This window comes from Nelumbo lutea, chromosome 2 (assembly GCF_056320005.1).
Source record: "Nelumbo lutea isolate HS-2025 chromosome 2, American lotus-T2T, whole genome shotgun sequence".
Lineage (NCBI taxonomy): Eukaryota > Viridiplantae > Streptophyta > Magnoliopsida > Proteales > Nelumbonaceae > Nelumbo > Nelumbo lutea.
Genome location: NC_142685.1, coordinates 97,190,158 through 97,206,358, shown reverse-complemented (window position 1 = coordinate 97,206,358; position 16,201 = coordinate 97,190,158). Strand labels below are relative to the sequence as shown.

Sequence of the window (16,201 nt, the reverse complement as noted above, 5' to 3'; positions counted from 1 at the left end):
CGACGAGTGCCAATTGTTGGGTTGTTTCCCATTCAACTACAAGTCGGCAACTGCTTAATGAAGTGTTTCGAAAACCGAAGTTCATACTTACACATAGCCATCTCTTCGAAAATCAGCGTGATCTCTGGCTGCCGGCATTTTAACACGTTGCAACTTAATCTCTGCAAATAACAATTACAGGGAGTACACTTACCTCTACACTCTTAATTGCGTTCATTTGCCATACCACCTATCGTTGTAATACGTAGCTATTATTATGCTTCTGTTACTAGTTCTAATAGTTTACTATTTGGTTACTTTCTAGATAAATCTCAACAATTTTGGCGATATAGTTTGTTTTTCTAGTGTCTTACTTTGATAGTTAATTAACATCTTAAATAGACCTAGGAGTTTCCTTTTTAGTTTTTCGCTCATTTCTCTCTTGTCTGCTTTCTTCCTCTTCCTTTCCCTCTGCTTCTTCTGAACTTCAGCCTTTCTCCCGTCTCCCTCTCTCTCTAATCTTTCCTCCCTTTCCTGTGGTACCTTTTACCCCAATGGACAATTTGGAAGCACTCAGTGAAGCATTCCAGCAAATGATTCAGGGCAATGGAAACGCTGGAGTAGACGTGGTGAACATCCAAACATCTCATCCTCCAAGAATTGGAGAAAACTGGCAGCTTTCTCTAATTTGCCGTCTTTTTCCTGGTTTAACTGACTAATTTAATGATATTGTTCAAGGTCTGCATGAGCTCTAGAATATCAATTCCAGCAGCCTTCTCCTGGTCACTTCCGCTTGACCTTCAGATATGCTGTACAGTTAGAATAATGGATTCTCATGCAACCCGGGTCCCTTATCGACCCTAGTACGCTTGGAGCATTCATGAAATAGAAGTCTAGGTTCAAATTCATGACCTTCCTTTTGAAACCCTATCTATTGAAGCTGGAAGACCCCTTTTCTCAGTTGTTCACAACTAGATTCGAGCAAGGCGTTCTTTTGATCAATTCTTCAACAGGCGTGCCATGAACCACCCGGGTTGGGAGGCAAGCAAACTTTACAGGGCTCATGGCACCGGCCCATCTTCAGTGACTTCATCAATCTCAATCCTCCTATTCCCCCAGCTGAAAACCCTCAAGACGAAGCAAACGCTTTCCCATCAAATCAGTCAGCACACAACAATGAAAACTCACCACCTATCCCCCGGTTTACACAACAATGAAAACTCACCACCTTTCCCCCCGGTTTCTATAAACCAGGCGGCTCCCTTGAGTTCTAACCTCCCTCCTCTCTGTGTTTCAGAAGAAACTTTTCAACTAGCAAGGAAATTGTGAACCGCCTTTACGAAGATGAACCTAATCCTTCTTCGAGAGGTAAAAGACCTCGTATTAACCTTCTGCCAAACCTGAAATTTGAACAACTGACTCTTGATTTACCCACTTATGATTGACCAGAAACATCAAGTACGGCAGCTACTAACCAAGTGGTTTTATTTGATACAACCACTGATTCAGAGAACCAGGAAACGGTAAATTCTTTTTTCTCCTTGATTTCTTTTCGACTTTACTTCCTATGGGCGGAGGTGGCTGGCCCTTATCAGCCACACCTGCATCAATGATCATCATGAGTTAGACTGCCGTGGGGCAAGGCGTCCCGGACTCCAGGACTTTGTCCACCAATTAAGCCCAAATTTTATATTTTTTGTGTGAAACAAAAATACAAGATACAAAAATAAATACCTTAAGCACTAAGTTACGCTATCCTAATGTTGATATTGTTAATTCTAAAGGAAGAGCCGGAGGTTTAGTTGTATTTTGGAAAGTTGACTTTTTTGGTTACTATTGAGCTTTCAAACCCCAAGTATGTCTTTCTCAAACTTAATTCCTCGAATTGTGACTAGTTTCTGATTTTCATATATGGACCTATTATAAAACATCATAAAAATAATTTCTAGATAGAATTAAATTCAAAAATTCAAAATCTACACAAACCTTATCTACTTATTGGGGATTTCAATGAGGTATCCTATAATTCCTCGAAATTAGCATCCAGGCAATATAGAAATCTCATTCTTGACCACAACCTAATAGAATTAAACATACAAGGAGGAGGTATTTCCTAGACAAGCAAAAGAACTATAGGACACATTCAAAAAACCTTGGATAGAGCAGTCATATCTCCAAACTGGTTACCTATTTTTCCTCATGCTACCCTCTCCCTAGGCTCTAAATGGGTTTTAGATCATCACCCTCTCCTACTAAATCTGAACCCAAAATTACTCAATCTCCCCAAACCTTTTAGATTTTTTGAACTGTGGATGTCAGAATCTTCCTCCAAACAAATTATTGAAGACAGTTGGCATACATCTATCAAAGGACGTGCAGCTTATCGTATTATAAAAAAATTAGATATCCTGAAAAAACTCTCATCCAGTTGGAGAAAATCAAAATTCATTGATCCAAAAATCAAAATTCAAAAATTAGAAGATCAAAATTTTCTCATGGAGCAATCAAGAGTCACAGAGCTAGAGAATCTCTTATACAAGGAATTAAATCAGGCAACCAACCATTTGGAAAGATATTGGAGATAAACCTCTTAACAAACATGGTTGCAATTGGGAGACAAGAGTACAATTTTTTTTCCATAAGAGTATTCTCTTTAAAAGGAAAAGGAATACAATAGAAGGAATAAGAGATGACCAAAATGAAAGGAAAACTGGGCATGCTGATATCACTAGAGTTTTTCTTAATTATTTATTGGATCTTTACTCCTTCCAGCCCAATGACCAATTAGAAGATTTATCAAATTTATTTACTCCAATAATTTCGGAGGAAGAAAAAACATGCTCAAAGCTATTCCTTCGGTTGAGGAAATTAAAACATCACTTTTTGGTATTGGGAGTCTAAAATCCCCAGGTCTAGATGGTATGCCTGCCATTCTTTTTAAGGAATTCCAAAATCCAAGACTATATACCTATCAGTCTTTGCAACGTAACATACAAAATAATTGCTAAAGTTATAATTGGTAGGCTCAGGAAAGTCTTAGATAAGTGTGTCTCCCTTAATCAAGTTGCTTTCATTCCTAGCAGACAAATGACTGACAATTCAATCATAACCCATGAGATGTTTCACTTTCTTAAACACAAAAAATGAGGAACAAACTATTTAGGAATAAAATTAGACATGTCAAAAGCCTATGATAGGCTAGAATGGACTTTCCTCCTCCAAATCCTATTTCTCTTAGGTTTCACTCCTGACTTCTACCAACTTATCAAAAAGTGCATCTCAACAGTGTCTTACTCAATCCTTATTAATGGTACTTCTAAAGGCTATTTCCATCCTTCTTGGGGTTTAAGACAAGGGGATCCTTTATCCTCGTACTTTTTTATCCTAGCAATTGAAGGTCTATCAAGACTCCTACACCAAGCCGAACTAGAAGGGAAAATCCAAGGCATCCCCATATCCCAATCTGCACCAAAAATTTCTCATATTTTCTTTGCAGATGATATTATGATTTTTATTAGAGCTTACAAAGCATAAATAGATAATCTCATTCAAATCATAAACAAGTTTCAATCCCTCTCAAGCCAATTAATTAATATAAAAAAATCTGGAATCTATTGTGGTAAAAGCATTCATCCTAAGCTACAAAAATTAATATCCAGCTCAAAATAAAGCCTCTTCACAAAGATTCCAAGTATCTAGGACTACCCATTTTTTGGAATAGAAATAAATATTCCAAATTAACTTTTATCCTAGATAATTTAAAATCAAAATTAAACTCATGGAGGGCTTCTGCTATAAGTTAGGTAGGTAAACAAGTCTTAATACAATCTGTCCTACAAGCCATCCCAGTTCATGCCATGACTCTAGTAAAATTCCCTAAAAAAACTATAGATCAAATGGGAAAATTATAAAAAATTTCTGGTGGGGAACCTCTCAGTCTAAGCCTCACCCTTACAGATGGTGCAATTGGGATAACTTAATGTTACATAAAACCCAGGGAGGTTTAGGTTTCAAAAATCTCCAATTAACCAATAATTCTCTCCTTAAGAAAACAGCTTTGGAGATTTTTAAATGAGCAAGATAAGTTAGGGGCTCAACTTTGGAGATCAAAATACCTGAAATATCCAAATCTATTCCCCTACTCTATTACTATCACAAGCTCTTTCTTCTAGAAATCAATAGCTCCAAGTTTAATGGAACTCTCATTAGAATGTGGAGCCATAGTGAAAGAAAATTCAAACTTTCCAATTACTCAAAGACCTTGGATACAAAACCAAAACCTCTTCTCTTGGATAACTTTACCGATAGCTCCTCAACTTAGAAGTATCAATATTAATCAACTTATCCACCAAGGCCATTGGAGTCAAGACCCTATTCAACTTCTCTTTGACTCTAAAGAAATATCAATAACCACAAGTACCCCAATTTTCCTAGAGTCGTACTTTAATAATTGGATTTGGACCAGCCATAGTTCAAGTAAATTTAGTGTAAAGGAAGAATATAAAAATGCTCTCAGTAGTTTAAATAATCAGATGGACCCCAACCTATCATTCTGTTTTAAAAAACTTTGGAAAGTAAAGATAGTTCCGCGTTTTCAACTTTTCTTCTGGCGAATCTTAAATACCTTCATTCCAGTTAAAGACAAAATATTCCAGGATAACTAGGAAAAAATTTGCTCTATGTAATACACAAATCAAAGACATAAATCATCTTTTTATGAATTGCACATTCATGCAAGCAGTCTTATTTGCAAATCCTTGTAATATTCAATTCCATCTTCATTTTCAAGACTCATGGAGTTCTTGCCTAAAAACCTTGTATACCCAAATCCAAAATGACTCACAATTCATGAACATTCTCAGCCGAATAGCTACAGCTTGGTATTACATCTGATATGCTTGCAATGAAAAGATCAACAAAAGATCAATTTCTCCTACAAATCTCCTTCTCAAAATTAATAACTCTTACGATACTATTCAGTACCAAACTAACACAAGATACCATAGTGATATATATTTTTCAGATAAGATCTCCTTGAGTATATCTTCTTCCGTAGATATTATTATCTTTACAGATGTTAATAAAATATCAAATACTTTATATTCTTATGGTGGTGTTTATGTATCAAAAAATTTATCATGTATCAAAATAATAGGAGGAAGAATAAACGGTATCACATTTATGTTACAAGCTAAGTTCAAGGTTCAAAGTATCGATACTTATCAGCTCGTATCGACCGATACATACCATTCCAGAAGCCCTCAGATATGCCCCTACAGTGGGTGTATCGGAGGTCTAACCAGTTCAGGGGGAAAAAAAGACCTAAACCGACCCCCTGAATCGGTTGCAAAAAATAAAAATAAGAAAGAAGGCTTGAAAATATGTATCGATTTGTATCGTGTGTATGGATATTTTGAACTTGACTGAGTTATATACTATCTTATAGGCACTATCAGAAATATCTCACTGAAGGCAATGATGTTTGTATATATTCTCACCAAAGGCAATAATGTTTGTATATATTCAGAAGCTCAACAGGTCATCAATGCAATCAATTAAAAGACGCCCAAAACCTGGTCCTGCCATTGGCTTTTGTCAAGGTCTGATTAAAGACATGTTAATACAAGTTAAGCGAATAGAAATTATAACTTACCAACCCACAGGGATTCCTAAAGTGGAAGACTGTTTCTTTTGCTTTTGTTTAATATAGTAATGCATACACAGTCGCACAAATGGGTACCTCCTCTAATAATCAGGACTCTTGTAAATAATTATTTTCCTATCTTTCACCGGTATCTACAATCGAATTTACCAGTTACCGCACCAGCAATTCCAAAATTTCCATTCACATGCACAACATTATTGGGGAATCTTTTTTAGTTAATTTTATTCTATTCTCTTTTTTTTCGTTTTTTTACATCGTTCTTTTCTGCGGATGGATTCTTCCATCGAAAACAGAATACATGGAAATAAGATGGTGAATACAAGGGAGTTGTCACCTTGCTCTATACAGGGAGACTAAAAACAAGGTACCTAAGAACTATTTACTTGGCGATGTTAAAACAGAGCTACTAGACCCAGAAGCTTAAATTTGCTGCACCGCTCTCTCAACGAGGCTGGTTGATACGACGAGGGCTGCATTTTGGGCTAATGCAACGGGGTGGCTTCTCGTGATACTTTGCCGGTTCCACCTGCGACTTGGGAGATTTCGTGGGGATCAGGTTCTTGACCACAGCCTCCGCATTCATCTCCATGCCTGTTTCCAGAAATAAAAGAATTAGTCTCGATTTATTGTTGGTATATCTAAACGGAGATAGCATAAAAAAACGCAATGAGCAAAATGTATACCATTTTGAGGCTTGGAAGCAGAAAGGGCTGATCCATTTTCTTCAGAAGATAGGATAAACTCCTCCAACTGAGCATCCATATCTTCATCAGCATCGAGATCAAATGCGTCGGGGAGAAGATTGACAACGTCATCATCTTCGTTGGCATTGCCAATAAAGCTCTCCTCTTCCTGATGCTGCGCGAGCCAGTAGTCCATGAACCAAGTTGATGTCTTCACCAGTTCCCACCATTCAGGTGAGAAATCCTCTACTTGTTGGTAAGCAGCTGGGATAAAGAGAGGTGCATTAGGGTTCAGAGTTGATCTCATTCTAGATACCAGTGCCATCGCCACTTCTTGATGATGTTATCTATCCCTGTTGTTGGATCAATCAAGTTCAGAGTTCTATGAAAACAAAAGAGGAAAGTTCAACATAAGAAGATTTGCAATATGCGGAAGCAGAACGAAACTGGTAGAATGTGAACCAAAATCTAACTTGTCCAATATAGAATGTGACCTTCTTCAGTTATCAATGCGTGTATAAAAGTTACATACAGTTTGACAAAAACTCAAAATGCCTTTTCCACTTCCTCTGTTTATTAGAGTTTGACAAAAAATACAGAAGATGGTAACACGGACACAAGCAAAATATCGAACCAGACCACTTAAGTGAAAACAGAGACAGAAACGGTAGAACATGAAAGAAGTGAGAAGGAAAAAAAAAAAGCAAATCACTTGAGGAGAATAGGAAATAGGATCCAATGCATGCTCCTTTTCTTCCACTGAAAATATCAATTGCCATTGAATCTTAACCTTAGAAGCAAAATATTATTTTAGATAGAATCTGCAACTTTTCTCTTTTATATTTCGAAGGATCAAAAAAGTGACAAACTCCAAATTTCAAATACATCATACAAATTAAATGACATCACATCTAAAATACAAAGAGCATAGTCCTCCAGATAGAACCCACAGAAGAAAGCTAAGGGTTCATACCATGCATTCAGCAGCAAATCTAGACTACACTGGGAAAGAAAAAAGCTCCTCAAAATAAAGAAAATAAAACGGCAGAGACGCAGTCGGAAGTAGATCTTAAAAGAAAAGAAAAAAAGAAAGAAAGATGCATAAACATAAACCCAAAGAGTTGTGGATCTAAGAGCTCACTCAGCCTGCTCAAAGCATCAAGGTTTTTTTTTTTTTTTTCAAAACACCGATCCTGAAAATTCGACCCCGAAAGCAAAAGAATGCCATCTCAATTACAGGGTTCCGCCTTTTCCCCCAAATTGCAGTATGCCAGAGGTCTAGACCTCGCCGATCATACAACTAAGATGTCCAAAAACTTGTCGATTATCAAATGATCCCTCAACTAGAAATTCAAAACCCTTCCCGCAATTCCTAAAGGTCTTCCAGATCTAGGATGTATAGGTTCCAGATCTTAAAAATAATGAATTCCTTACAGAAATAGACCTAGCCTGTTCGAGATTTTTTGAAGTTCTTCACCGATCTTTAAAACCAGAGGCCCAACGGACCAAATCAGTGAAGATCCTCAACAAAACACAACTCCCTCAACATCTAAGAGTCGGATATCAAGGCCATCAGATTTCTAATCGATCGCTCCTAAACTTTAAAACAAATCCTATCAAAAGACATCTCTCAAGCACAATAGATTCAAAATGTCGCGATCAGATCTCATAAGAAGCTGAACATTTGATTTGATCAGAATTTCCAAAAACAAAACCAGATCAAAATCTTCAAGATGTATTGCGTCTGAAACGACTAGCCTTTACCTTCCGGACACAGAAGCAAAATATCTCGGCGATCAGATCCGTTCTCGGACTAACGAACAAGATTTTACGCTCAGGCTTCCAGTACGCTGTATATATAGGCCAGAGATTAGGTGTTCCGAACTTGCTTGCTTCGATTATTCGAACCTGAGGTTTGTAAGAAGCGGCATGTGGGGATTTGTCCTACCGCCTACAGCCTACAGCCTGTCAAAGTCGGTGAGCAGCCGGTCACCTTGCAAATTATTGGGTTATGGGCGTTTAAAACGCGTCGGCCCCCAAATAAAGACTAAGGACCATGGAACGGAGGAAACTTCCGTTGTCTCAATCAGGTAATTTATATCGCAGAAATCTCTTTTTAGGTTCCAATCGAAGGGTTGAGGGTTACTTGTAGATAAGTACAACTTTTGATCGTAATTTTTTTAATAAAATTTAAAAAATAGGTTTTTTTTTTAATAATATTAAATAAAGACAAAAATACTATTCATTTTTTTCCTATTGCATATCATTTATTAGCGTCACCGCGGGTCACCGCCCGCTGCCGCGTCGGTCAATGCTTTCGCCTCTGGGAACGCTTTGGCCAAACTTCGCATTCGCCTCTGAAAGTAAGGCAGAGGTAGAGGCGGCAGTGGCAATGCTGGTGGATGGTAGACCAATGCCGTCATCGTCTCTGCCTACACCCATCTTTGGAAGCGGAGACGAAGGTGGGTGGAGGTGGCATTGTTGGGCAGAGGCAAAGGTGGAGAGGTGGGTGGAGGTAGAGGTAGAGATGGGCGGAAGTGGCGATGTTGGGCAAAGGCGGAGGCATTGTCGGAGGCGATAGTGGGCAGCGGCGTTGATGAATGATCTAGAAGAAGATGATAAATAGTATTTTTGCCTTTATATATTATTTTTTAAAAATTAATCTATTTTTAAAATTTTATTAAAATTTATTAATATTAAGACCCAAAAGTTGACCTTATCTATTATAATCCCAAGATTCATTCCTGACCTATTAAGGACCTACCATTGGATCATTAGTTTGAAAAAGAAATTGAATGGTCAGGATCATAAGATGAGATGGAATGAAGAAATTGGAGACAATTGATGGACAAGGAAAGGAATGGGGAAATGGAAAACATGCGGTTAAATGGAAAATGATTGTACTAATAATTGTTATTTGCTATTCAGTTTTGACGCTGGTAAATGGGTAGAAAATGGTAGAAAATGTGGCAGTGACATGGACTTCCTATAATCAATATCAATGCTAAAAATAAATATGGAGTAATGGTACCAAATAGAATGTTGTTGCTGCCACAGGAAATATCCTACCTGGCATCAATGTTTTCAAAAAAAAAATATACTATTTTCTTAGAAAATGGTGTTTTCAACCCACACATATACAACATTGTCAGTGTTGTATATGCATCATTGATGGCAAACATATACTTGGTTTATCGATGTTTTAAAAAAAGACTCGAAACTAGAACAGTTCTAGCCACCGGGTTTTGGGTCGACGCTTCGACTGTCTGGTTCAAACGGACAAGACATTTTTAATAAAAAACAAAAAATAAATAAATAAAATGGCCAAAACCATTGAATGGGTCCCGAGTCAATGGGTAATTGACCAATTCAACAGTTTTTGGGCTAAAGACCGAATTTAGAGTAAAACGGAACCAATTGCCTTCACAATTCCTGAGCTGAATGGTCCAACCGTTCGGGCCAATAGCGGTTTGAAAACCATATGATTTATAATTGGGTTTAACAATTAACACCAATTGTTAGGCTCAGCCAGTCGAAGTCATTACATGGACACCATTGTATCTTGGGTCCATCTGATTTTCCATGTCAACAGATTAGCACGCTATATACTGAGGACAGCGGACAATCTCATAAGTGAGAACCTCAGATGAAGCATAATTTCTTGCGGATAAGTGTAATCTAATCTCTTATAGATAGATGCCCATTTTTAAAGACCTCGGCAGGCAGCCTCTTCCCTAAAACCCCGCAGGGAGTATGTTTAAGTATACCAGGACACTTGATTATTTAAAGGCATTTCCTCTCAATGTTTGTCATTTTTAGCTCTCTTACTATTTGTTCTCTTACTCTCACACATATTCCTTGGCTCGGACCAATTCTTCCTCAACAATTCAGTCCGACCGATCTTACTATCTTTTACTAATTTGAGCATTGGAGTGCCTTCCTCAGAGACCACATCTTCAGGCCCAACATTATTTTGTTTACAAATCTACTCAGTGCACAACTTCGTCCTTTCGCCCCAACTTGTCCAACTTGGTAGGATCATCTGCTACATATCTGCCTTAGCTATAATTCAGATCAAACAGCATCACCAATAATAAACCCTTACTTAAGTTGGGCCTAGTTCAGCCCACATCTCAAACTTAGATTATAGTCCTGGGCTCGACCCTACTGGCCCATGTTGAGTACATCTTTGGGCCCATGCCAATTAATGATAAAGATTTAATTATTTTTAAATTTTTAAATTAATAATATGTAATACATGAAAAAAGTCCAAGTTATATTATGGTTGGCTAAGTTTTGGGCTTATTGCATAAAAAATAAATCATGGGACTCATTTATTTTGTATCACAAGCTCGGAAAGTTTTTATTCTCATTTTTGAGCCCACATGTGAGACAACGGAGAACACACAATGGTAGATGTGTTAACTCTTGTGCTTTGGTTAACTCATGTGCTAGGATATCTAGAATGGTGATGATGCAAGCCCAAATTAGGCCAGACCTATACACAAAAACCTAGGCCCAAGCCTAGAAATTTGCAAATCAAGTTGAATTGGGTTTTTGAACCAAGAAATATCACCCCTACAAAGAAGCTACCAACTAAACCACCATCCATTGGTAACAAAATCTCCACCATTTGCCTTCATGCTGCATTTTGTAGTAGTAAATTGTTCCATTGGACAAAATTAACCACCAAATTTAAGTGGAGAGTTATTGTGTATGGTGGTGTCTTATGGGCAAATATTCTTAGTGCTAAATATGTAAAGAATGGGTGACTGTCACCCCAAAGGTTAACACTTAACTCGGTGTAGCCTAAGAGTACTAGAAGAGACCCTTGGTGTCATATTTAACTTTTGGCTTTAGAAGGCTTCCTTTGGAAAGAGTGCAAATACCAGTTCAATTTTGCTGTTATTTAAGAAGAATGCATATTTGTATTGAAAATGACAGCAAACATGAATTTTAAGACATATTTATATCCAAACTGAGAACAGGTTTGCATCTAAAAAATGGATGTAAAACTTTGCACTCAAACTTAATGAATATAAAAAAAAGGATTCTGGTTATGCGATTTGTATTTATGCCTATCATACCTAAAAATAATTTGGCAAGAGCACAAAAATATCATTTGAAAGTTAAACCTACTTCGCATTTTTATAAACCAAACATATTTACATTTGTATTGATCATTTTTGTATTTATTCCTTTATCAAATAAAACCTAAAGACTAATAAACTACAAAATTCTAAAAGGGTTGGATAATAATATAAGAAATTTGGCATGGTCAATTGCATTTCAGAATATAATATAGATTTTTGGATATGGGTTGTAGGTGGACCCTTGGTGATGGCTGGGACGTCAATGCCTTTGCTGATACTTTGTTGTCAAATGGGTCCACTCTATCTATTAGATTTGAGCTTCCAACTTCTGGTGATAAAGCTTCTAAACTTAACCCGCCATCAGCCCAAAGAAAATTCGGTGATATACCTAATCGTTTCAACCAATGACGAATTTCTTGGATTTTATTTTCTCTACCGTCTGTCACTTGGTGCAATGGGAGAGAAGGTCAAGCTTGTGCATAGGCTCGACTGGATCGTGTGGTTTGGTAAACAACACTTGGCTTTCTAGGTTTCCTTCTTTAGTTAAATATTTGAATAGTTTATATTCAGACCACTGCCCTCTTCTCTATAAGTTGATGGATTCTTCTGAAGAAGGCCCTTCCATGTAAGGGTGTTAATGGATCGGTTTTGGATTGAATCCCGTCCAGTCCAAAATCAATTTGAACGGATTGGACGGACTAATAAGATATATTGGATTGGACCTGGTTCATCCATAATACATTTATATTGGATTAAGTTGAATTAAACCAATATCTGATTCATTGATATAAGATAAGAATATAAGTGTTAAAGGACTGGGTTTGGGTTGAAACCAATCTAAATCAAAATGGTTTTGAACAGATTGAATGGTCCAGACATTGAATTGGACCAGTCCAAATTAGTCCAGAATATTCATTGGATTGAATTGGACCTGATCCATTTATAATGGATTCACATTGGAGTGGATCGGATTGGACCAAATCCAGTCCAATTGGCACCCCTAGTCTTATAGACATTATCTCTTCATCTATTACCAAAAGATGATAATATGCATTTGCTTCTCCCTCCTATAGTGGAAGAAATAAAAACTGTAGTTTTCCTTTCTAAGGATTCCGCTCCAAGCCCGAAGAAACCGGATCTTCTCTTCACACCTGGCGCCACACATGCACATCCTACCATGCATTGGGAACATCTCCCGCACTTATTAATTATTATTCACGGGAAATGTTCCCAATGCATGGTGGATGTACATGTGAGGAGCAGATCCTATCTTGAGCCCGAATGGCTTTACTGGCTACTTTTATAGACATTGTTGGAAAATTATCTGTGATGATGTGAGCGCGGCTTTTTGGATTTCTTCCCTGGTATGGACCTTCCTCTAAGTTATACTTCTGCTTATATTTCTTTGATACCTAAATGCTAGAACCCTCAAAGTTTTGTAGATTACAGGTCTATTAGTGTGCAGTTTCTCTTACAAAATCATTTTCTAATTGGTTGATAGATTGAGTGGTCTTTTCCACAAACTGAATTCACATCAGTGCTCAACTGCACATCCCAACCATGTTTAGAGAACATCTCCCACTGACAAATACGAGAGATGTTCCCATTTCCCAATGCATGCTGAGATGTGCATGTGGGGTGCCAATGTGAACTCCCATCTTAAAACTCAAGTCCAATATTAAACCTACATGCCTGATGTTTGACAACTCTGCTAACTTGCTCTCTCATCTTCTCTTTGAATGCCCCGTTGTTATAGGCCTATAGCTTATGTTTTTGATTTGGTAGCAATCTCCCTATTTGCCTTGATCCCCTTCTTGGAATGAATTTGAGTGGTGATGGTGGAAAATCCACTATTGACTTCCCTTTGAAGCATGTTCAGTGGAGATGGCAGAAAGTTTAACCATGGCAAGAAATTTATTTCCATCACATGTTATTAATGTCATCGGGGGTGGTGGAAATATACTCCAAAATTAAAACAAAAACATAACACCAAGGCCCTGTTCGCTTTTCGGTAAATTATTTATCTGGATAAGTAAGTGCATTTATCCATGTTCTTTTATTTCCTAAATAAATAAGAAAATGATGATTTAGCCATAAAAATCTATTATTATAAGGGGCATTTTTTTCCCATCCAAGTGTTAGCAATTTTCTCCTAAGTGGAAAAATTATTTATCCACCTGAGACTATGGGAGATGGATATAGGCTCCGCTTGGTTGCTTGCATTGGTGTAAATTCATAGTATTTGACCGTTGTTTTGTTTGTATTTAAGAAGTAAAATAATTTTGTACGAGAAAATTAAGGTAGGAGGAAGTTGTGCAAAGTTTGTATGGTTTTTTCAAAATATTTGTATGCAAATGAGTCAAAAATTGAAAATTTTGTATCATGTGAGAGAACGAATCATAATCATAAATCGATGCAAAACTATAGTGAGTGCAAAATTTTGCATCTTGTTGAGATTTGCATGGGAAACAAGCACAACCATAATATCTGTAATGAAAGTACAAAGTGGCGTCAACTCAGCATTTGTACTCTCATGAATGTAAAATCAGCTTGTTCTTGCTTTTAAGAAAAAAGGAAAGTCAACATGTTTCACCTTTTTGGGGGCGTGAAAAAACCATGTTTTGTTTACGCATTTTTGTTTTCAAAACTTAAGTAAAAAATACGTTCTTAAATTTCTTGTTTTAAAAACATGTTTTCATTTGATTATTTAATATCATATCCAAAAATCATATAATTTTTATACCAAAAACTTTGTTTTACTTTTAAAACCCATTATTTTGATTGTCCAAAAGCATATATGTTTTTTTCAAACAAAACCAACCTAAAAAAAAAAAAAAAGAAAAACAAATGATAATAAAACATTCATATTGTAGAACGCCTTTTAGTCTATTGGACTTATTATGAAGCTGATGGCAGACTTGGGGAAATACTTTGTACTCTGAATTTGAAAGGCTTCACAGAACTACAGTGGAAGAGTAGGGAAAAAGATTAGAAGTCTTTCTTGTTTACTTCACTTTCAGCAACCTGGCTAGTTAAGACAATATAGATTTGGGATAATTCCAAGGGGGACTTGGGAAACAACTTAGTTTGAAAAATAAGATAGCAAACTATTGCTTGTAATGATAACATAGGAAAGTAGAAAAATATTTGTAAGTCTAATGAAGTAGACTTGCTTACTTCAATATTGCAGCTTGACTGGGTTACACTAGAAAATGCAAAGAAAGAGACTTGAAACATGGTATAATTGCTGGGCTTAACAAGTTTTCCACTGTAGCTTTTATATTCAATTGATTTTCTTTTCTGTTTTTTGTATTCGGTGTCATGCACCATTAATAACTTCCCCTTATCCCTTTCTAGGATTTAATTCCACGTCAATACTGAAACAAACCAGCTAATACACCAACGAGTGATTTAGCGTTCCTTGAACATATATAACTAAAAGAGGGCTTTCCCTTTCTAGGCTTAGTTTGGAAAGAGTAGAAATACAAATATGTACAGTACAAATACATATAAGATAATACAGAATAAAATATTTTATATTCTACATATTTGTATTTGTATTCCTTCCAAATTGGGCCCTAGGAAACCTTTCTTATAGGGTATAATCCTCTGTTTTCTGTCCTTATTCATGCTAGTTTTCTTCCCTTCTCACCGGGGAACAACACCTGTTCCACAACTCAAGAAAGCTACCTTCGTGTGCAAGTATATACTAAAAAGAGTTCATGTCTGGCTGTCAATAGGTCGGGTTCGATACAGATTTGCCTCAAACCGAACCCAACACATCCCAATTGAAGGGAGAGGGGATACCGAACTCAGTAGGGGAGGTCTGAATTAACAGTTTACACTGTTCTGAGCTCGGGCTTTGGGTTGGATCCATTGAAATTTTGACAAAATCCCAATCCTAACCCGTTAAAGTTGTACCCCTAGAATTTGCCCCGCATTTGAGCTCATGCAAAACAATATCAACAATTCAAAGTGTCAATTCTTTTAATTGAAAAAAATACCAACCAAAAGGTGAGAACATGTACTGGATCAAGACTGGATCTGCTCCCAAGAACACAGTTCCAACAACGTTCCATCAGAGGTACATTGGGAGAATCTCACCATGAAGGACAAGGGAGGTGTTCCTGATGTTTTGATTAATTAGTCTTGAATTTGATGTATTAATAGGTAATTTACTATAACTATAGGTTGCAGTATGGTTTTTATAGCATAAATAATGTAGCTTATGAAGGACTGAAAACCTACAATACCACAACAGCTTTCAAGTTTAGCCAACTAAGCCAATACAATATTTCTCATTTCAGAAATTTGATTTGCATATTGTCATACATTAAATTTTACTTTCAACTCTTTCCTTGATAGATGGCATCTCCCTTCACTAAGAGCATGCCTAGCTTTGTGCCTTGTGCCTTGTGTTTTGGTTGCACTTCTTACTCACTGTCTGTGTCTCCATGCACAACTATATTCAATTTATCAAGTAATTGCAAAGAAACCCAAAGATATTGCATGCTATGTCTTTTTGCTAGAACTAAGCCTCTGTCAGCCTCAAGGGGAAAAAAATCACTCTTCATAGGGGAAATACTATACATTCTCATAAACTTGTTAGTAAAAACTTCCACAAAAATCATGAGTTTTTCAAGGTTGATAATGCTTCCTTTGTTGTAGCTGAGATAACAGCATCTGAAGCATTTGGCAAATAATAATATTTTCCTGCCCAACGAAATTGTTGAAATGGTTAGGTTATCAAAGAATTTCTTCATAGTTCAAACACCAAAGGA

General features: G+C 36.8%; 2 protein-coding genes across 3 annotated transcripts in view; both read right to left on the bottom strand.

Annotated features, from left to right (window-relative positions):
- Positions 1-5,838: 5,838 nt before the first annotated feature.
- LOC148872212 (protein EARLY RESPONSIVE TO DEHYDRATION 15-like) lies at positions 5,839-8,344 on the bottom strand. 2 transcript variants are annotated; one of them, XM_088968657.1, is made up of 3 exons: positions 8,092-8,344; positions 6,328-6,680; positions 5,839-6,235 (listed from the first exon to the last, which is right to left on the bottom strand). In XM_088968657.1, exons 2-3 carry the CDS (start codon positions 6,650-6,652, stop codon positions 6,087-6,089), a joined length of 474 nt encoding a protein of 157 aa, XP_088824783.1. In that variant the 5' UTR covers positions 6,653-6,680; positions 8,092-8,344; the 3' UTR covers positions 5,839-6,086. The 2 variants fall into 2 exon arrangements, with proteins under 2 accessions (XP_088824783.1, XP_088824784.1); XM_088968658.1 differs by having other exon boundaries at positions 6,328-6,709; positions 8,092-8,323.
- Positions 8,345-15,689: 7,345 nt separating this feature from the next.
- ALB1 (ALBINA 1) overlaps positions 15,690-16,201 on the bottom strand; it is a 34,849-nt gene continuing 34,337 nt past the window's right edge. Inside the window, exon 15 of the mRNA XM_088969383.1 lies at positions 15,690-16,133. Within this exon, the coding sequence (XP_088825509.1) occupies positions 16,048-16,133 (86 nt within the window). The 3' untranslated portion in view covers positions 15,690-16,047. The remainder of the gene's footprint in view (positions 16,134-16,201) is intronic.

What these genes read in the sequence shown, in the direction of transcription:
- LOC148872212 (XM_088968657.1), bottom strand. Translation starts at nt 6,652, where the DNA reads ATGGCACTGGTATCTAGAATGAGATCAACTCTGAACCCTAATGCACCT. An exon ending in TGCTTCCAAGCCTCAAAATG is followed by an intron (nt 6,236 to 6,327) that starts GTATACATTTTG and finishes TTCTGGAAACAG; the next exon opens with GCATGGAGATGAATGCGGAG.